Genomic DNA, 23,425 nt, shown 5'->3' on the forward strand with positions numbered 1-23,425 from the left:
TTTTAAATAACAAGACCTGAATAAATCAGACTAATTTACTTTACCTCACAAATTCAACAGACACAAAACTCAAGAAAATGGAGTTTATTTCAAAGTTTCCCACTATGTATAACACTAGTATTCTACAGAAAGTATAATTTTCCATATCCCTCTTTATTCAATGACACTCCACAATTATAATTGTTCAGTCCACCAGCACCACTGCAAGATTGTCTCCACATAGCAAACTGTTTACAACCTTCAGGGATCAACAAAGCATTTGCCATTCTTTGCTTAGTCCATGGCCCCAGACTTATACGGACTTTAATGAGTTGACAAAGGTTTGGTGTTTTTAAAAGGTTTATCGTCACAAATGAGACGTGGATTTAATAACCATTTTAAACGGTGTACATTTTATTGGCCATATAAGGATATGTCAGTGGTTTAGTTGAAGCCATCAGTAGTGGATTGGGCCATGGCTGATACTGTTAATGATAAAGATATTATCATGGGACCTTTTGCCAGTATCAACGTATGAAAAATAAAAATAGATTTTACCCTTTCTGGCACTAAACAGGAGGTGTTAAGACGTTCACATACCAAATAGATACTTCTTGCAAGGAATAAAGTCTGCATCAACCACACGTACTTGTGGTGAGCATGCAAACAAGCATGCTCACACTATATATATTCTTCAACAGTCCATTTTTGTACTATTCGCCTTTTGGCTTTCTCTGGTCTGACACTGGTGGTGAGACTAGGCCATAAAGAAGCCGGCCTCTGGTGTAGGGTAATCAGTCTCAAAGACAATGCATTTATATTATCACAGCATGTTTGTCTGCACGTTCATCACAATGACGTGTGGTTAATACAAACTTGATTACTTGCAAAAGGTATCTATTTGGTGTTTGAACGTCTTAACAGATAAAGATTGTTCACACAAGTTACACACGGCACCAATCGGCTCTGGCTCCTTCACAGTAATCTTCAGACGCTCGGCTACACCAATCAGTTGGTGGGTCACACTTACACCAAGTTACCAAATGTCTCATTCAAGTCTTCACAGCAGTGCAGTCTAACCATACAAAAGTGTGCATCATCTAAATTTTGTTCCTGCACTTTGTTTAACAAATATATATATGGGGCTCAGAGGACAAAGTTTCTTCAAGCTGGGTCCCAGATTTTTGTGTGTCAACATTAATGACTGATGGCACTCAAAACGTATGGCCCTTGTTAGCGCGTGTAAACAGTGGCCATAGACGCAGAGTAACCCAGGCATGATGGGAGGCTAATTGGTAATTCTGTAACAACTGCTGGCACGATCTTTGTGCACGTGCGAAATAATAATACTTGGCATGACAGGCACCGTTTCATTTCAGTCTTAACAGTTTGAGTCAACTACCCTTTCCTCATGTAAATAATGCATTGTTTAAGTTGTCGCGTTACAAAACATAACCATGTTTGGCAGCACAATGCATCTTTCAAGAAGCATTTTCATCCTTCATAACTGCAATCTTCATATAAATGGAAAAACAATGCAATTCAAATGTGAGATGGCTTTGTGGTAATTTTGTATGCTTTGGCATGTGAATGTAACGGGCGTATTATTTATGAATGTGAATTATCTGGTTTGGATGACCAACACACATTTCACGAGACCGGCTTCGCGCGTAGTCAGGTTTTACTAATTTAGCTCCGAGGCAGCGGTTAGGCACAGCATGTTACACTTGCAGTTTAACATGAAAGCCAGCGAAAATATAAAAATGTATTTATCATTTGCGATGATTATTATTAAGCACATATTAATCCTGGCCAGAGTGGACTGATACATGAATGTGCTTGCCTGTGTTACACCACACTAAACGCAAATGTGCATCAATACCCTTGAAAATGTTATAGATAGACATGGCTCATGCAGCAAGAAAAAGCACCTGTAAATGAAATACAAACTCATGCCAGCCCCTCAAAGCTTACAAAAGTATTCCGTTATTCATCCTCACATAGTTCTTATCCAGGTATACAAATGACACAAGGCACGCGGGTTTATGTGCAAAAGTCAAGTTGGCTTTGTGTCAGCAGCTCGTGATGGTCTCGGTCGCGGGACACCCTCAGAAACACGTTCCCAGAAACACGTCGGGAAACTTATTCCAGCAGCACGCACCTCGTCACGTGATCGATGATGTGTGCGCTGCCTCTCCTACCAATTGGCCAAACGGAAAGTTTTTCTCAAAGTAGAACCCAGGTCAACTCTGGGAAACACATTTCCGTGTTTCTGGAAACGTGGAGGCACCCAGCATTTGCGAGCAAACGTTTTGTCTGGAATCGTTTCTGGAATCGTATTTCCTCTTTCATGCCGGGCTTTACACTTCCGTGCTGTGATTTGTTTATCTAGAAACCTGATTATTAATTTCTTCACGTAATTCAAATACAGCAAGGGCTCTTTTCTAAAACTTTCCCACGAGAGGTATCTTGACGTGGGTGTGTGTTTGATAACTTAACACATCTACATGACTTGTATACAATGTTATATTTAGCCCATGCATTGGTTAACAAATCACAATATACAATACACCCCATCTACTATCTCCCTGCATGGCAGGTAAAGGGAAACGGATGGCAATTGTGGGTGTGGCTGATCGACGCCGCCATGTGTCATGTGCAAGCTCTGGACCGGATGGGCGTCCTTTTGCGAACATGAAGCCACTTTGACCCCAAATTCCCATTGTTGCATGCAAATGTTTTGACTGCAACAGTGCTCATTTTATCTGATTTTTTTAGAGCACTCTTTGATTATATTATCGTCTGCATGATTGCTGCTGCATCATATTACAAACTTGCCATTGCTTTTGCCATTTTATTTGACCTGCAGCGCAAACACTTCTCATCAGCCAATAAGGAAGCATTAACTCAGAAAATGTATGAGGAAGTGGAGTTGCTTTTCGGGAGACACAGAACACAAAAATACATTTGTGCGTTACTGATAAAGGTCACTTAAATTGCAAATTTCACAACCCAACTGATGAATTGGTCCTGTTTATAAATCGCATGTGATGTTTGGATTAACGTGCACGCTTTTCTTCATTGAAATACTATCAAGAACTACATTTATGCTGCCTGCCATGGACATCCCCTAGGTGGGTGAGGTGCGTGTGCGTACATGCTTATGCATCGGCAAGTTGAGCGCCATCTGCTGTGTTTGCTCACTGCGAGGCTTATGCATACTTGTAGAAGCCCTCCCCACTCTTGCGTCCAAACTTGCCTTCTTCCACCAGCTTGTTGAGCATTTTGCTGGGAGCAAAAAGTGGATTCTGAGGCTCCAGCTGGTGCCAGCCTACAACACAGGCACACAGGAGAGCAATTGAGGCAGCTTTAAACCATTTGTGGTCCACTGTCCGGCCTGGCAAAACATTGTGAAAATTCCATTCTGGTGGTCAAATGTGGTGCGTGCCGCGGACACTGCTTATTCAGCTGTTCTAGCCGGTCCACTGTTTGGACTTTTCCAACATTAACGCTGAAGGATGCATCTGCAGGAGCTAGGCAGGAGGGGTGGCGTGTGTATAGGGGTGTACGTGGAGTCGGTAGTCAAATGCACTTCCATTTGAGAGAAAGTCGCTGTTGAACATAGCAGCTGCTACAAGTTTGCATTTACCAAGAACTGCTGCAGATGTTAGGAAATTAATGATGACCGGGATATTGATTTTGATTAAACCTGAGCAATCTGACTGTGTGCGAGCATAAAGAAGAGCACCACGTCCAAGTAGAGGACTTTAAAACTACAGATGATGTTGAGAAATGTTCTTTTTTAATCATTAAAGGCCTTATTCTTCATGTTATCTGGGTAAGAACACATCTTGCTGCGCTAAAATTGGTTGAGAAAAGCCAAAACAGCAGATGTGAGAAGATTTATATTTTTTGGACTAAAATAGATAGGAAGACCAGAATGGCTGGGCTTTGTTCAGTAAAATGGACCGCACATGGTTATTATTCTTACGACATCACCGGCTCTCGGTTACGGGCAGTATGTTTCATCCAGCGCACATGTATAGTTCTTATGGCTCTACAATTATACATAATCAGCTCTGACAGGAAAAGGATGAGAGCCAAAGTAAAAGAGTACATGATTCATTTAAACACAACATAAGTTCCAGCTCGAACTGATGAACCCCAGTGAGGCCAACATTCAACTACGCCACACTGCAGATGGTGTGTGGAGTGCTACAAGTGCTTACATATCCAACGTGTTGTTTCACATCACACACTGGACACTTGCATAACACATGTTGCCACTAAAAGGAAACATCAAAATGTCCCACGTGCTGCACAAATGTAACGAATATCACTGAAGAATTAAAAATGTGAAAATTAAAAAGCCTCATTAAGTCCAGAATGAAGGGCACCAAATTAACAAAACATTTTTTTGTCTTATTTACAAAATCTTTCTGCAATGGTGCTATCAGTGTCATATCATGAGAAGAATACATTCAGATTTCTCAGACCAGTGCAATCCTTCGTGTTGGACTACAGCCAAAGCAAGTGGACATTACAGAGTTACTACTGAGACCACAAACTAGAGAGAGAGTGTCTCAGCAGCTTTGCTACTGAAGTGTAATGTTTGCCACGAGACATTTAAACTCTTGTATAATTGTCAAAAGCTAGAATTTAGCCAAATTACATGCAGAGCCAAATTGAAAGTGATGGTTTACTATTGGGTAGTCATTGGTGACCGGGCTCAGACCATCAGCTCACTACACTGAAGGGCACGGCAGCTGCCTGCATTCAATCCCAGGATCTCAACAGTTGGGAGCTCAGAACTCTGACATCTGAGCCACCCAGCCACCTCAGAAGACCAACTCAGTCTTAAATGTGCTGTTTCTGTACCTCTGGTGCCCACATTGCCAGTCCTACGGTTATGCCAATGTCGTTTTACCATCAATGATGAACTTTCCAGTGTCCAGTCCCACATAGTCCAGAAGCTCGAAGGGGCCCATGGGGTAACCAGCACCCAACTTCATGGCCAAGTCAATGTCTTCCTTGGAGCCGTGGCCTGGGCAGGGGTGAGATTGAGAGAGAAAACACATCACTTGTCAGGTGAGTGGGAGGTTGAGTGATGAGGTTTAGTAAAGAAGTCATGCCCAGTGGTGGCTGGGTGAGATGTTGGGTGAGTGGTATATAATTATTGGTGGAGAGAATGGGTGAGTGGACCTGGTTTCAGTCGGGAACATTACACAGACTGCTCGCCTATGTACAATGCTTGGCCATGACCATCTCTCACTCTTATTTCTCCAATACCTCACTCCTGCTCTTGACACCATAGATGCACCTATCCCCTTTAAGCGCATCCATACTTCTGACGTCTCTCTCTGGCACACATCTCTCCTGGTTCCGCTCCGACCTCTCAAAACTGCTCCTGTATTTCCATGAAAGGCCTAACTCTTACAAAAACCCTTGTGTCGCAGAGGTCACTAATTCACCTCTGCTGCCCACCAAGTTTGGAGCTCCCTGCTTTCAACTTCCTGCCCCTATTCCAAGTCCAGGCTCAGGCCTTCCTTTTCCCCTCTCTCCATGACTCTCTTTCACTTAAAAATATACAATGGTCTCCTTTCCCCAAGATACCCATTTTACACTGTTCTTCCTCAGTGTCTTGAGATGTAGTTGCATTTGGATGTTATAGAACACATTGTATTGCACGTGGGTGAGAGATTATCAGGGATTGGGTGAGAGATTATCAGGGATTGGGTGAGAGGTTAGAAGGGATTGTGTGATCGGTCAGGTAAAAAGTTGTGCAAGAAGTGTTATAAAACATTGGGTGTTTAACCAATGTGCAGCAAAACGATTGCAAGAAAAATAATGCCGCCACCACCACCAATGTTGTTAAGATGACTAAATAACAGCATCTTTTAGTCCAGCATGGGTCACAGATTTATTTGGATGCCCATGGGAGGAAATCGGTGCTCGGTTCTTGGGCACTTGCGATGCAGTCCCCAAGAGGCACTGACCCCTCTCGTGCAGACGGACGGCTTCCATCATGTACGGCACCAAGAGGCGATTCACGATGAACCCCGGCGTGTCCTGCACGCGCAGCCACCGCAGACGACGTGTCAACTTGCTCACCGTCACCACTGCTGCCGCCAGTCAACAGTCAAGAGGGATTTAACTGCTCAACCGATCATTGAGGCATCGGTGCTCATCTCCTATATTATGAATAATATTGGTTGCGAAAGCCTACGTATTAAATTGACAATTGTTTACGTTCAAAAACATAACCACAAACAACCCTTTGATCAATATAGTGTGGAGGCCTGCACCTCGCAGCGAACTGCAAACTTGGAGTGATGTGGGGTGATGTGGGGTGCACAAATTTCATCTCGCAAACTGGAGCATGGTTGGTGGGTCTCCCAGATAGGAGCCGTCACATGTATGACGGCTTCCATCATGTACGGCATGGGTGACCAACGACCAGGGAAAGAGATGTGCATGGGGTCATTTGATTTGAAAAGAGGTTGGGTGTCAGGAAAAACATGACAACCAATATATTTTCCAAAAAACAAACAATGCTTTTTATTTGACCAGGTAAGGCCCACTGAGCTCTGTAGCTCTTTTTCAGAAGCGACCTGACCACAAATGATAGCTCAACCAAGTGGCTTGTTACGTTGACATTTCTAGCAGTCAAATACTCTTAAACCCATGTTTTTAAATGTGGAGGGAAAAATTTGAGGACCCAGAGAAAAATATACGCGACCACAGGGAGAACATGAAAACTCCAAATATACAGGTGTCAGAATTGATCAATGCCTTCCTGCATACCATTGCGAGAAAGTTAACATCTCACCACCGCAGCAAGATGTTAAAAGTCGGCTTTTGGGTCGGCAGGTTAAGTGCATGAAAACATTAAGTTAACTTTGCAGCTATCTGTAGTGAGACAGTACAAATAACAACTATCACAAGTGGATTACGAAGCGTTTCAATGAAGTGAACGTTGGTTATTTTCAAATATATACGTGGCTTATCAAGTTTTTCCCAACACATCCCTCAAATTCCATAATCATAAACATTAGCACAATTCATACTCGACGGCACACACATATAAATCGGAGCACGTGCAGTGGGCACAACAATTAATTTTATTCGGCGAATCAGTGCGTCGTAATATGCGTCACCTTCACCACATAGAATATAACTGAGAGTGGCTGATGATCACGATGATTCATTTTGTCAGAGGCTACTCACCTTGCAAGACACCGGTTTTTTCCCCAATGCAATTGTGAAGTCGGTCAGCGCTTCAAATGTTGCCTTGCTTGTCATGGGTGTCTCAACGACCTGAACACATAAGGTTGAAACACTTCACATGTTATTCCATGCAAGCACCACCTCTGAGAAAATCACTCGGAACGCTCCTTATCTCGTGGATATTGGTCGCGAAAGCCTACGTGTTAAATGATATTTATAACATGTCTGTGCCACCCCAGCATATTTCTATAAAATCCGACATTTACATGTTTAGAGACACAACCGGCCTGGTTTCCCAGTAGTAGAGTGAGCAGCTCGCAACCGAAAGGTTGCGAGTACAAATCCTAGTTTGGGGGGATGTACTCAGCCCATCATCCATCTGGGATCGATAATATTGGCACCATTTAGTGGCTATCCTATGGTTAGATTCACCCTTGCCATGGGAATGCTGAATTTGCACCACCAGCTCAGGAGATGCAGGAAAGCACTTGGACTCAAAACACTGTCCAGGAATTGGATTTCTCAAAACTATTTGTTTAAACTCTACATCAGTGTGATGGCAAGGCTGATAGCAGCAAAGCAGTGCTTAGCAAGCTGCACTACGCTATGAAACTGGTGACCCGAGTTTGACTCCCAGCCCCCGGCGAGCATCAGTGGCGAGTGATGTAAGCCATAGCCGGGGGCCCTGGGTCGCCACTTGACCAACCTGCACTGACCAGCGTGGTGAAGTATGTTCAAACAACCCCCATGACCAACACAGAGCAGGGAGGCCTCCATCTAGCAGTAAACTAACTAAATTTGGTAAATGCCTCCTCTGTGGCTGTGACGCGTGGACTCACCTCCACCAGCTTCATCACAGGCACAGGGTTGAAAAAGTGCAGCCCCCCAAAGCGGTCCTGACGTGAGGTGGAGTTTGCGATGTCGGTGATAGGCAGCGACGATGTGTTGCTCGCAAAAATAGTTTTCCTAGGTGGAAAAAAACCAATAAGTAAAAGAACTCAGAATGTATCATTTTGCTAAGTAGTACCATTGGTATTTGTGCCACTCTTATAGCGCAGGGCGATTGCGAAGGTGCTATGTTTCACATAGTTTTCAGAAGTTTCACAGTCGGGGGTGATGTTGATATGCTTAATCCTAATAGAGTAATTGTGCAGGCCATTTTTCAAATGTGGCAAATGTGGACCATGACACTGGCACACATTAGCCTCCTCTTTTTTGAATGGCGTCGTGGGATCTTTACCGTCCCCTGTGAAGTAGACGGAGCGAGATATTTTACGGTCAATACACCTGCTGAGTGAACCAGGACAGCCGCCAGAATCAAACCGTGAATCTCTACAAGTGACAAACGCGCGACAGCTAGGCCACGTCAGTGCCTTATGCTGTAATATGTTAATGACACGATGTAACGAAAGCGGCACACCCACAACACCGCCGAAGCCACCTGCGTCGCTCCATCCTTCACGTCAGGGCTCGCCCCTGCCCAGGTTACTGCCTGTGCTTACTCTGGAGCGAACTTGTCCAGCTGAGAGAAGAGCGACTGCTTGACGGAGAGGTTCTCCACGATGGCCTCCAGCACCAGGTCGCAGCTGTGCACCACCGCGGTGGCGTCGGTGCTCGTGCTGATGTTGCTCATGGTGTCAGCCACGAACTTGGCTCCCGCCTACAAAGACAAAGATCCCCCGTATAGCCTTAATAAACTTTTTGGGGCATGTGTTGTGAGCAGACACATATTAAAGCAGCATGGCACACGAGGGGGTGGGTGGCCTTTGTCTCCCTATGTGGCGATGTTTACACACCGCAGCAGGCACTCATTTTAGGCTGAGTCAACTTAGGAGATGCCCAGTACCGGTTCATATCATCGTCACTGGTGTTGGTCCTGAGTGGGAATCGAACTCGGGTCGCGAGGTTTGTAATGCAGCACGCGAACCGCTAAACTACCACTCCCCGCATGCATGACGACAGATGATCGACGGTCGGTGATGCAGCAGATATATAATTAATTAACCCTTGTGCTCTGATTAAAATATATATTGCAGCCCTTTGTCAATCTCCTGCTGGACAAAGGCCTCCCCAGACCTTTCAGTCACGGGGGATGTTTAACCATACTTCACCGTGTTGGTCAGTGAGGGTTAGTAAAGGTGGTGGGGGGGCCCAGCACTGGTTCCGATATTACTCGCTACTGATGTTAGCCGTGGCCAGGAATCAAACTCAGGTTGCAGTACTCCAGGCTTAGTGAGCTAACCACTTTGCCAGCTGTCACACACCTGCTTGCCGTACTGCTTATCTGCAGGCACAATGTAAACATTACAGAAAAGCAAACCAATGTGCTCACAATGTAGTACCTCACATGCACTCTCTTGGGATTGAACGGTATCACGGATTCGTATTCACACCGTTTGGTCCTTCTATCCAATGGTAAAGGAGCATTATTAAAATGCACCCGGAGAAGCAGTATAGCAGCCAACAATTACTCTCCCACCGATTCATTTCCATTCTCTCTGATGTTGGGCCTATTCCCTGGTTGACTGTTGGCTACATCTCTGCTCGAACGAGAAAGCGCATATTTTTATAAGCATAAGTTGAATGCGATGTTACTTCTTTACCCTTTCATTTCCCTTGCCTCTCTGTTTGCAGTGTGTTCATGCAATTCTGTTTGCGTAACCTAACTTAATAAGTGGATAGTCCTTTTTTCCCTATGTCTATATGTCATGTTTATTAAATATATAGTTTTTCAAACACTGTTTGCTCAAAATATTTGATCAAAGAAGTCCTGCTCGGGAAAAAGCAAGTTTCCATTTTACAAACATTTTACATTTCTCCTGCTCCCACTGTAAACACCAGGCAGCTTGGTCTAATTGGCACAATGCCACGTGCGGCAGCTGAACCACATTCCTGTCTGAGTTTAAAACCCCAAGGGGGCAGTTGCCACATCTAGGACTGTACACTTACTAACTTTGCTCTGGCAAGAGGCAATGTGCCTATTTGCCAGCTATTTTTGTGTTCTATTCCATATCTAGGTCATGGAATTATTCCCCGTTTGTCAGAAACTTTTTTTTGCTCAAGGTAAAGAATTATAACGAAGGATGCACAATGCTATCAAAATCAGGTTATTTATTTACACTGCCATTTTCCATAACAATGCTAGTTTCACAGCAATCAAATGTCCTAGTAACCAAACTGGCATGCAATCCATACGGGGGTTATAATTCCATTTGAAGGAAAGGAATGTATCACTAAGAAATCACCTAGAATACATCCGATATTGTTGGATATCAGAAGCTTAACTGAAATGAGCCTGGATAATGCTTGAAATTGAGTCACTTTTTACAAAAGTTGGCTTGGGCAGGACACGTCATGGCAAGAAGAATTGCAGTTAATGAAGAATACACGCCCAAGAGTATGTCCGCAGCAGAGATGAAGCGATAAAATAATTTCGATAAAATTATTTATTGCGCAGGTGCTAGATGAATTGCTGCTTTGTATGAGAGATGGAAATGGCCTTGGAAGATTTTAATTCATCAGTGGATTAATCATGGCTGATGATGATGATGCATCTCCCTGCGACCTCTAAAGCAGATGACATCCAACGCTGGTGAATTACCTCCGTGTTGTCCCCAAACTTCTTCTTCACCACCCGCTTCAGGCTGGACTCAATGCCCTTGATGGCCTTCTGCAGAATGTCATCAGTCTGGTCCACTATCACCACCTTGTGGCCGGTAGTTGCGGCGATCTGCAGGGTACATGTTGGTCAAGTATGCAACAGTTATTGAGATTTTAAAACAAAAGCGTGACACCCACATACGGTGATAACTCAAGAGACCTTGGCAGCCTCATTTCGAATAGTGACTTGGGACACCAAGATGACAAAGTATGTCCATGTACAGCGCGCTTGTTACTCTACTGCTAGATGAGGATCTCCCCATGTTGTGCTGGCAGCGAAGTTTATTTGACCATACCTCACCTTGCTGGTCATTGCGTATTGCAGAATGTAGAGATGTGTTTTGCAGATATCTCGGCATGCCAAGTACACTGTTTTTGTACAGATTGTTCTAGTTTGGATTGGTCTATGCATATCTGCACTGCAAACACCACGGCTGGCATGCATGCAGGCAGAAAGCCATCCGAGCATTACACTCAATACAAACTCTTGCCATTCTCAATCCACCAATGGATAAAGGCCTCCCTACGCCACGTTCGTCTTTCTCAAATCGTACTTCACCAAGCTGGTCAGGGCATCAGTGCAGCTTGTCGAAGGGGGGTGGTGGTGGGCATGCTGGCAAGGCTGGTTTAGATGTCACTTGTCACTGAAGTCAGCCACAGCCCGATATAGACATCTGGTCGCCTGGGTTCACAGCGCAGGGCACTCAACCACACGTCTTGCCAACAAGTTTGAAAAGACAAATGTTAAAACCTGTCTAACTTGGTGGGTTTTGTATACTTTCATGCCAGCCAGGATGCTGTATTAAGGTCAATTATATATGGCAACGCTGTTTCAAAATGTATTGCAACAGCGTTAACGTGCACCCCAATTGCACAAGTGACAGCATTGGGTCTGGCTCGCGGTTTTGCCAAATATCTTCCAGCAGGACATGGACTGCCATTCAAAGTCAAAAGCAAGACAATGAAAAATCACATCGGGATACATCATCACGACATTAACAATCTCCTAACACCTCGCTTACGGAACGCGCTCGAGTGTGGGATGAGGTTCAGGGAATTCCAAAGCACCTCGATCCCACAGTAGAGTTTAGTTTTAGATTGTTTTGTGTTTGTGCAATGTCCAGCAACTTAATGTTTTTGTTTGTTGGGTTACAAAGGGGACAGGCAAGAGGGTGGTGGAATTGTGAACAGATTTCAGGAGCCCTCAAATAGACCTGGCATGGGTCTCTTGCACATACTTTGGGTTTCTTTTCAGCTGCCACGATCATTATCAAGAGACGGGTAAATCGTAAATAAATCGCAGTGTTGCTACACTAACACGTGCAGTATTGTAGTAATACATACACTGTGGTATTTACTCTATGCAGCACAAAACACAATACACGGGACACACGATCTGTGTAAATCTACCGTATGCCACACAGTATGTGTGTGTTTAATGTATTGCAATAATATAATACAGTCTACATGCACTGCCGGGGCAATCCCAGCTGTGTATTTACACGGCAATGTAAACTGCACTGCACAGGTTGTATTACAAACCCTATGCAAGCTAATACTATGTACTGTATGCAGTAGAGTGTACTGTGCCGTGTTCACATGGCAGGCTACATAGACTGTAGCTACAGTCTATGTAGTCTATGTAGACTGTAGCTAAGTAGACTGTAGCTACGTAGACTGTAGCTATATAGACATTAACTACATAGACTGTAGTTACATAGACTATAACTGCATAGACTATAGCTACAGTCTACATAGACTGTAATATATCGATATTAACTACATAGACTGTAGCTACATAGACTGTAGTTACATAGACTGTAGCTACAGTCTACTGTAGCTATATAGACATTAACTACAGACTGTTTAGCTACAGTCTATGTAGACTGTAGCTAAGTCGACTGTAGCTACGTAGACTGTCAGTAGGTACCGAGTTACCTGCGCGATGCCCGCGCCCATCTGCCCGCTGCCGATGACCGAGAGGCTCTCGATTTTTATCTTCTTCACGGCGCCGCCCGAAGACATCGTCCGCACGAGCTGCCTGCCGATGAACGCCATTGCGTTGTCCGGGGCACGGCGACGATGAGATTGAGTTCGGGAAATGTGGGTGGTGTGAACACAAGGTTAGGTGAGGTGAGAGCGTATGTCCTTGCAAAGCTCCCCGCTCGTGGTGGACTGGCGCGGCCGCTTCAACTTTGCCCGAGTTTCAGCCGCCAGCCCTCCCCCCGTGACGAGAACGACGACTCAAAGTCTCCGCCATCTTGCTACGGGACAACGACGACTCAAAGTCTCCGCCATCTTGCTACGGGACGACGACGTTTCAAAGTGTCCGCCATCTTGCTACGGGACGACGACTCAAAGTCTCCGCCATCTTGCTACAGGACGGCTCAAAGTCTCCGCCATCTTGCTACGGAACAACGACTCAAAGTCTCCGCCATCTTGCTACGGGACGACGACTCAAAGTATCCTTCATCTTGCTAGGGGACGACTCAAAGTCTCCGCCATCTTGCTACGGGACGACGACTCAAAATCTCCGCCATCTTGCTACGGGACGACGCCCGCGTTGTTGCTGTTGTTTGGTTGCACTTTAAAACACGTTATTAATGTTGCTGGTGCCAATTGTGCTTGGTTACACGAGCACAATTGATAATAACAAAAACGCAACACGCTCGTCAACAACTCCTTTGCCTCAGAAAGAAATACGAAAAACTCGACACTCAACTATTTTGCCTCAGAAATAGAAAAAATTTAACACACTCGCCAGCAACTCTTTGCATCCGAAAGAAAAAACAAACAAAAAACTTCACACGCTCGTCAACAACTCTGCCTCAGAAATAAAAGAGGCAACAGTTTCGGGACAACGGATTATATTCAAAGGCACATACAGTATAACAATATAAACATTCGCAACACGTTGGTTTATGCGCTGTCGCCAATTTTTTTGTTACGTGCGTGTGTATATATATGTTTGTATGTTAACGCCACAGTGTTGACTTTATTTGTGTATATTGACAACGGGGGGGGGGGGGACTCTGGACTCTCTCTCTGTGCCGCCAAACTGCGTCGACTTCCCCGCCTAAGATGGCGGCAGGGAACGCGTCGCTGATCCGATGGGCGAGCGGAGAGGGAATCGATTTCTAGCGACGATCAAACGTCGGGAATCGATAACCTCACCTCCAAAGCACACTCCCAACCTCACTTCCAACCTCACTCTACTCTTAGTTCTTTCGGTAAAGTCACGTAGGTAAAAAATGAAATTTAAATTAAAAAAATAATAAAAATCACGACGTTTCGGAGGCAACACAAGTCTCCGTCATCAGGTGGGACCGTCACAGCCAGATTTGCTGCATCAAGTGTGTAGCCTCTGAAACGTCGTGATTTTTATTATTTTATTAATTTTAATTTCATTTTTTACCTACGTGACTTTAGCGAAAGAACTAAGAGTATGAATCCTTGCAGTCACGAAAGCTTCAAATCTAGAACTCACTCTACTCCTCTCCCCGCTAATCTCACTCTACTCTCCATTTGTCTTCTACCCATCCCCACTCATCTCATTCTACTCCCAGTGTTCTCCCACTCCTCATCACTCTACTCGCCATTACTCTCCTACTTCTTCGCCCTCTCATCTCACTCGACTCCCGACCAGTTCTCTCCGACTTCTCCCGCTTCATCTAACCATACTGCCCCTCCCCACACTCGCTTACCTCTCCCCACCAACACCTGAAAAAGGTAGCCGCCAAGATCAAAACGAGGGTCAACTTGGTCCACAGACTGGCAAGCACCAGCTGGGCAGCACCAGCACCCAATGCTACGGACATCAACGATGCACCAATCTGGGGGCTGTCCATAAATAACGTCACGCGATTTTGGACCATTTTTGACCCCCCTCCGTCGTCACGCGGCGTCACAAAAAGTCAGACCCCTCCCCCCCTCAAATATGACGTCACAAAGCTCTGACCTCCCCACCCTCCCAAAAAAAATAAAACATGCTTCAAATCGCTTTAAACTGTTGTCATTGTAGTGCGTATTTAATGTGGCGCTGCACTTTGATGTTGTAGGAGAAAACATGTATTAAAAAGTCTATTTAATGAAGTAGAACGTGTTGTCTATGTTTAAAGTTGCGCATTTTGATGTGACGTCACATTTCTCACCCCCCCCCCTCCTCGTCACACATCGTCACAAATGTCTGACCCCCCCCCAGGTGCGTTACGTCATTTATGGACGGCCCCATGGACTATAAGTAGTCACCACTCGACTTTTTGATGTCCAACTGAACACTGCAATGTGGTGTGTCACTGGGACCCTCAGGTCCAATATAACTAAAAAAATAATTGTTCACGACTCAATCAACATTGGCTGAGAGTACACTTCACTCAAAACATTCAGAGACTGGCACCTGGGGAATTCACCTTCACCAAGCACCACCAGAACCCACAACACCACGCACACCTGGGTGTATAAGCCCTGCACAACTGTCTCAACATCAGAACTCTCCGCTGTAGGTGTTCTTCCCAAATGATCTCACAAGTGGCCTCAGCCAAATGTTTCCTAACGGGGAGGGGGGGGGGGCTGGGGGATTGGCCAGAGTAGCGAGATGTTAACTCCCTCGCTTGTCGTGGGTTCGATCCCGACCCTGACGCCTGCTTTATATTTTGAGTTTGCATGTCTCTCTCCCCGTGGTTGCGTGGATTTCCCCCCTCCACATTTAGAAACAACATGCGTTTAGAGTATTTAGGTGCTATACATTTCCACGTAATAAGCCACTTCATTGGACTATCATTTCTGGCCAGGTCGCTTCTGAAAAAGAGCTATGCAGGTCAGTGGGCCTTACCTGGTAAAATAGAATTAAAATCGGTTGGTTTCAAAGCCTGATGTACATATGGAGTGCCCCGGCCCCTATTATAGCCGTCGGGTGAGCCCAGGATGGGGCCCACTTCCAGGTGAGCTGGGCGGCCACGAAGGCCTTTAGTCGATACACCACGGAGCTCTCTGATTTGGGCGAAACGGCGGTAACCACTGCCGCAAATCATGGGCTACGACCTTGAAGCAGCAGCGTGATGATACCGCTCCCGTGCTTTTACACAGTGATCCCAGAGTAGGTAGGGGAAAGGTCAAATAGGACAAGGGAGAGTGGGCGGCTGGGGAGATTAAGGCCCTGATAAGGGTTATCACTCTCTTGCTTCAGGGCCAGCATAGGCAGTAAACCCTATGAGTACGTGCCACTCTCATCCTGCATTCCGCGTCCGAGAAATGCATTAGTTGTAGGTACTGTATGTTGAATTTTTTTCACACCGTACATAGCCAACCGTGCTAATCGGAGTTCTGGGGGAAGGACAACAGAATAAACACAAAAACGCAGTTCCCAAGAAATGAGTTTTCAATCTAAATGACTTAAAAGTGTATAGCTCCAGTGGCTTCCTAATATCGGAAGAGCGTTCCAGACAGCCGCAGAAACGCATCTGATAGCGCGCCATGCGGTGACCATCTTTGTTCGATGGTGAGCCAAACGCCACTGTGAGGATGACCGGAGGTCGCGTGATGATGGTTAATGCTCCTTGATGAGATCAGCGAGGTGTCGTGGTTCATTTGTGGCAAGCACTGTGTGTGTAGTGAGCACGACCTTATAATGAATGTATTCGTTTGTCAACCAGAAGCCAACTGGACGGATATGATCGTATCTTGCAGTACCCGTCACAACACATGCCAAAGAATGTTGTACAGTACATTGTTTCGCAAATGCAGCAGAAACTTGGACAGAAAAAAACAATACAATTGAGTCTTAAAGTATGGTGTTGAATTGTAAAAATCAGTTGGATGGAAAGAAAGAGTGAGGACACTTTTTATATCAAGTTACGGAGAAAAGTATAATTCAAACAATCCAGAAAATGAAAAATGTGCGGATTGGATACAGTCTTGGAGGTAAAAGTTTGACCAATAATGTTCTAGATGGAAGAATGTTAGAAAAGTTACCCAGATGGAGACAAATGAAAATGCTGCTATATGACCTAAAGGAAGGTGGCGGGGGGGGGGTGAAATGAAGAACAAAGCTCTAAACCATACAAGATGAAGTTTAATTCAAAGATCCACCAATGAACAGATAGCTAAAGAAGAGGAAGTTGTCATTAAGTCATAGGGATATACCACAACCCTCAATGAAAGTAGATATTGGTTTCAGAGCCAATCCTTTTCTTTCGTCTCTCTTTTTGCCCCTAAAGTCCATGTTGACCCCTCGCACCGGGTGGGGGGGGGGGGAAGCAATTGACCTGAGTCATCATGGTAGGCCGAGTGAGCAAACATCACGAGGCATAATGCCACCAGTGCCACTGCCCGTTGGTTTGTGAATGGGCGCTTAGGTCAAAATTAAAGCTACACTCTGAATTCTCTGCCTTCCCGAGTGGTCGATCGTCAGGTGTCACCAGCGCAACCCATGGCTCGACCTCACAGTGTAGAAAGCACTGGTCTCAAATTCGGGGTGGTACTTGATTAGCAGGGAGGAGAAGGGGAGAATGTTTGCTCAGAGGCCGCCCCTCATGACAATGATGATTCTTTATTAGTTTTGGGTTAGATCATTTAGGTATAATGTCCATTTGTTTTAACTAGGCTCAATGACACGTTGAAATTATAACTGCAGTACGGTAACCGCACGATCTAACCCAAAATAAACTAATCACAAATCATATTTGTCATGCAATCCTCTATATATGTAGAGGATGTTCGGGACATCCTCACACACAAACGCCACACAACCACGGGTTAAGGGTCACGGGAGCGCTGCCGTGTACGACACGAAATCCGATCATTGAGTGGAGGACCCTCTGAACGGATTGGCCCCAGAAGGATTAACAAAGTGGGGAAAACCAGAGAAGGATGGACAAAGGGGGGTGGGGGGGACATTCCCGAGAAGGTAATGAGTGTGAAAGGGGGGTGGGGGGAGACGGGCTATAAAAGGGAGATGAGTTGGAGGGTTCGTCGTTGGTTGTCGATGATGAGTGGAAGTACGGCGTGAGTTGCCTTGAAAATAAAGATCCTGCTTAACCATCTCAAGTCTCCCCTTCATATATATGAACAGGGCAATGATCATATTGACTATAGCAAACAATGCACATTACAAGATGCATAAAGAGGGATTTTAAAATATAGAGCATATGCAATATCGTGCAAAGTGCTGCTTGTTTCAATTGAAAACAACTTTAATGAACAAAGAACCCATTATGGTCCTCGGCTTCATTCAATGTTTATTATTATTATTTTAGAGCTATAATTGCCCAAATGATGGCCTACTTTATTGAGCTATCATTTGTGGCCAGGTCGCTTCTGAAAAATAAGTTAATACCTCAGTAGGCTTTGCCTGGTAGGATGGGGATGGTTTCGTTGTATTTGTGTTTGTTTCGGTGATTTGTTTACCTTTCTTGTACTTTGCACTCCTATCGTGTTTTTTTTTTTGTATTCTTGTAACGTTCTTACCTGCCCCCGACTGGGCATTTGTGAAATAGAGCTTCATAGCTCATCGGATTCCTCCAGTATAAATAAATATTCTGATTCTGATGATGCCGTCACTTCTCCACAGCACACGAGCCGTGCCAGAGTCGGTTCTTCCGAGAATCAACTCCGAGTCTCTCCCCTTGAGAAACCACTTTCGATACCTCGCCCCAGATTTGCTTAAACTTCCTCATTCCTCAGCTGCACCTTTGCCTGCCACTCCACCGCGCCTCCTGGTCCAGCTATAAAAACGGAGCTACCGTCAACACCAGCGAGCTGTTCGCCTTGAACATTGGTGGTTATTGTATCAGTTTCCGTTTGCAAATCTAAGAAGGTAAGTCGGGTTCACTTCGCGGGACGAGCAGTGGGGAAATAGTCTCATGATTTTCACAATCGCTCAACCGCTGGCTTAAAATGCAGCTAGATGAATGTTCTTGCATTTCTGACAAATAATGTGCTCGCCGAAATGTAACAATGTATCTTACAGTGATAGACATGCATGACTTGGTATCTTCATTTGGGTAATTTGCGATGTTGTAAAGATACTTTTATTCACATTTTTAAATGTTCACACGTGGAACTGCTTTTGATAAATCACTTGAGCAATAACGAAAACTTTAACGACAGAATATTCATTTCAAGAGAAGACGGTGACTTTCGTTCATTGTTTTCTCATCTATAAATGGCGTATGTGTTTCAACAATTCAACGGCAGTTTCGTTTTTCGTCATTATATTATTTTATCATCGGTAGAGCAATGGGATTGTGGGTTACTTAGGGGGTACACAACATGGGAGGTCGATAATTTTTTGGAAAAGTGATACTGACCAATGCCCCCCCACTCACCCCCTTTTCCATTTGCTCAAATTATTCCCGGACTTCATGACTTCCACCTGCAACAGACGATGGCCCTCTGTCCGAGATCCAGCCACCCACTGCTACTGCTGCTGCTGCTTCAGCAGCAACTGTTGATGTCAGTGACGGCCGCCACCACAGAGAGCGACCATGGCGCCGAATTGTTTCAGCAGCAAATGTTGATGTCAATGACGGCCGCCGCCACAGATAGTGGCCGTGGCGCCGAGCAGGACGTGGGAAGGTTCTGCACAGGCATGCCGGGGATACCGGGGAACCACGGGATCCCGGGAAACCCAGGCCCGATCGGTCCTCTTGGGCGAGATGGACGGGACGGGCATGACGGCCAGCCTGGCAAGAACGGCGAGAAAGGAGACCGGGGGGATGATGGCGTGCAAGGGGACAAAGGGAGCGCAGGAGAGACCGGTAAAAAACCTTGAACTCTCACTGCACCCCACCATAGCCAGGCGTTACAAAGTCCTCCAGATGTAAACTTTTGTGGCGGCACTATAATACAGAGCGTCGATTGTGTTAAGCACACTGGATCATTGCTTTCACGATTGACAAAGGCTCAGCTCTGATAACCTATCTTTCTAAACATCATTCCGATGTATATGTCGGGACTCATTCCAGGGTTTGTGAATGTTAATTTTTTTGTATATTTTTTTGCACATTTTTTTTTATATCGCCATCAAAAACAATAAGGTAAACAACCAAGGTCCAATGTGTTGGGCTTAGTGTGTTTAATGTAGGATTTACAAAATCATTTATGGGTCTACGTTATTGTCCACTGAAGTACGCCTGCTAAACACAAGTACGATTAAACGATGAATTACGCCACCGGAGACACTTGCTTTTCAATTTTTAAAGGTGCAGAAACTTTTCGTAATCCCTTCGCAGGGTTTCCTGGAAAATTCGGGCCGATGGGTCCCGCTGGAGAGAGAGGGGATCGTGGACTTCAGGGAGAAAAGGGAGACAAAGGAGAAGCCCCGGCTGCCACCCCCAGATCCGCATTCACCGCGGGTCTGTCTGTATCGAACCCTCGCAGCGGATCCCCTATAACATTCAGCAAGGCCATGTACAATGAGCAGAATCATTACAACACGTTCACCGGCAAGTTCACTTGCCATTTCCCGGGCGTCTATTACTTTGACTACCATCTCACCGGTGGAAGTGGCACCGCCCGGGTCTCCCTGAGACGCAATGGACAAGCAGTTCAGTTTAAATATTCCTCCGTCACGGGCCATTACAGCTTGTCAGGCTCTTCAGTTTTGCGTTTGACAAAGGGTGATGAAGTGTGGCTACAAACAGAAAGTTCTCACATTAAGGTTTACACAGATTCGAGCACCGACAGCACTTTTTCAGGTTTCCTACTGTACCCCGACCTGCCCTTATAAAACACATTTCGTGCTCAGAAAGATAACATAGGAATTGTCTCAATAATATTATGTATTTTCATAATCACAATGATGAGGAAATGTATAATTGATTCGTAAATGGTTGTTTGAATGTTTTTTTTGTTAAGGAAACTTGTCACCACAGACAGAAAAGTCTAACTTCACTCGAGCTATGTAACAGTACATTTAACATACCACATATTTCATAATTCGCAGACCACGAATGGTAAACGTTTGTTATACCAAGGCAATTCTGCTTCAGAGAAAGGACAAATCTTGTATTTGTTTATATATTTTATTAAACTAATGTGTCTTGAACGGTCAGAAGAGTTGATTTTATGTACAGGTGAAATGGCATGGTATACTTAACTGATTTTAATGTAACAATTTTACATAGCATATTTACAAATAACAACTGTTTAAAATTGGTAAATGATTAAACACATTTTCCCACATGTTAAGGAAACAATAAAGCATGTATTCATACCAATATGTGTTCAGCACTGCTTATTTAAGTACTGCAAGAACAACAAGAAAGCCGAGACCTCTTTTCAGTGTTTCCATCATTAATATTCAGGCCTTTGTAGCCTGGTGCTCTGAGAAAGAGTGAATCCCACATCGTGTAATTTTGCATGGGTCATGAGGTCTATTGCGGAAGTTGTACACAAAGGGCTCTCTGTGCCAAAAGACGAGGGGCCTGATTACAGAAAAAACTGCATACATCCTCTCAGGCAAATATATATGTAGTGTAATAACGCGGGCTGCTGACGGGCAGGTGGTACTGGCAGCAGGGGGCAGTACCCACGTCAGGAGAAGGGGATCGAAGGGGAAGCCCAGGAAGGGGTCGATCTGGAAGCCCGAGAACCTGCTAGTAGGTTCTAGAAAAGGGGCATGGTGGGGGCGGGGCGAGGCCACGCCAGGAGGATAAGAGGGGCCCCGGGACGAGGGCTCAGGGCGGTTGCTGCAAGTGGATCCCCTCGCTGTGTTGCGGTTCGTCACCTTCGTTGCCGCCATCTCGACCACCTTAGATGCCGCTAACTAGACAACCTGCCAACTGTTCTAGCTAGGTAGTGCCGTCGAAAGATATGGATGTGTCACTAGCGTGTAAGCACGTGGGGCGCGGTTATCTCCGCAACGTGTAGAATAAAAGGTGCCTTAAAGAACCCTGTCTGCGACTGAGCCCATACATATATATGGATGCTCCGAAAGTGTGTAGTGCAAAGAGGGACGCGCTACAGTGGTTGCTAGGGACTGTCATTCCCACTACACCAGCCAATCAGCTGCCAGGAAAACAATCCAAATGCAACATGGCTGCCCATGTTGCATCAAGTCCCTGTGCAAAATGTCATCACTCCATGCACTTAAACAGGATGGCAGCTGAAGTCGGTTAAATATAGAGTATTTTATGCCCTTTTAAAGTGATGTGTGAATTTGCATGCATTTATGTATGGAAATGTGAGTGCGTGTTAGTTATTTCATTGTTCAAATTTGTTATCTTGCACGAGAATGTTTATTTTCAGGCGAGGTCGGGCTCCCACGTGGCATCAGGCCCGCATTCTCTTGTGCGTGTCTCTCTCGTCCTCCCGCAGCCCAGGGTCACACTCTTTAGTGCAACCACATCGCACACAGCTAAGAACCCGTGCAGAGCGAGGGTCAGGTGACTTTTGCGGTCGTGTGTGCAGTGGTGTGCAATAACCGTCTGTAAATGGATAGTGCTCAGGATTCCAGTTCGTCGTTAAGGACATTACTGGGGTCATTATGCCCGCTTAAAAAAAGTAAAAACGGGTGATAGTCCTCCTTGGTTTGATCTGAACATTTCTGAATTATTGAAAAAAATATATAGCCTGGAATAATGCAAAACCGTCAAATAACCTCCCCGATTGGATTACTATGGTACACTTTGAAATAGATGCACTCTCCAAGTAAGAAATTCAACATTTTCCTACTACCACCAAACCACCCTAAATTTACAAATAAATCTAAGAAGTTTCTGGCAAACGTTTAACTTAGTTGAAATCAAAGGAAAGCAAAATGTTCTTCCAAAAAAATTCTTATTGGATGACAAATAACTATTCAGAAAACAAGAAATTGTCAATGGATTTAATTCTCATTTTGGAACAGCAGGGCATATCTTTGACAAAACACACCAGGGTAAAATGTATCCGAATACAGCACTGTTCACATCACTCACTTCTTCCTCTTCACACATCAACCGTAAAAATGTCCGTGAGAGTCATCGTCCATACTTCTTGTTTCGTCCTATACCTGAACTGGATGTATTGTGTAAGCTGGCATCAATTAAGGCATCATCGTCCACGGGAGAAGACGAGTTGCCTGTATTTGCACTTGTGGCTGTGGCAGATCTCTTTTAAAAACCCCTCACAAACATTTTAACCTCTTACTTATCAAAGGTACATTTATGGTCGAGTGTAAATCCTCTCTTATTCGTCTACTATATAGAAATTGCTCCAAAGAATTCCCTAATAATTATAGTAGCCTGGGCTACTTAAAAAGTCACAATCTCCTTCACAGCAATGATGGATGTACTACATTTATTTTCAGTAACCTGGATAAAGGCCACAAATGCTGTGCGCTATTCATCAACTTGTCAAACGCCTTTAATACTGTTAACCATGATAATCTACTTACAAAACTTGATCAATGGAACATTTTAGACAGTAAAATAAAATGTTTAAGAGATACCTCTCAGACCGTTTACAGAAGGTACATAGTGATAACATATGTTGCTCGGTCTGGTTTTTCCACTTGAATACACACATAGATATACAGTACAGTACAAGGAACTATGAAATCACTAATATAATGAGCCAA

At 44.8% G+C, this 23,425-nt stretch overlaps 1 protein-coding gene across 1 annotated transcript; it reads right to left on the bottom strand.

Moving 5' to 3' along the window:
- Positions 1-69: 69 nt before the first annotated feature.
- Positions 70-13,134, bottom strand: HADH (hydroxyacyl-CoA dehydrogenase). The gene is made up of 8 exons (XM_078875237.1): positions 12,805-13,134; positions 10,808-10,936; positions 8,709-8,866; positions 8,046-8,172; positions 7,207-7,296; positions 5,976-6,048; positions 4,907-5,023; positions 70-3,310 (listed from the first exon to the last, which is right to left on the bottom strand). The coding sequence occupies exons 1-8, from the start codon at positions 12,922-12,924 to the stop codon at positions 3,192-3,194; spliced, it is 933 nt and encodes a 310-aa protein (XP_078731363.1). The 5' UTR covers positions 12,925-13,134; the 3' UTR covers positions 70-3,191.
- Positions 13,135-23,425: the final 10,291 nt, after the last annotated feature.

Source organism: Lampetra fluviatilis, chromosome 41 (assembly GCF_964198595.1).
Source record: "Lampetra fluviatilis chromosome 41, kcLamFluv1.1, whole genome shotgun sequence".
NCBI lineage: Eukaryota > Metazoa > Chordata > Hyperoartia > Petromyzontiformes > Petromyzontidae > Lampetra > Lampetra fluviatilis.

Bases quoted from the DNA above. Each gene is read 5' to 3' on its own strand.
- HADH (XM_078875237.1), bottom strand. From the start codon at position 12,924: ATGGCGTTCATCGGCAGGCAGCTCGTGCGGACGATGTCTTCGGGCGGC. The intron at 8,173-8,708 runs GTAAGCACAGGC...TTTTCCACCTAG, and splicing joins CTGGACAAGTTCGCTCCAGA to GAAAACTATTTTTGCGAGCA. The intron at 7,297-8,045 runs GTGAGTCCACGC...TTATGTGTTCAG, and splicing joins CTGTGATGAAGCTGGTGGAG to GTCGTTGAGACACCCATGAC.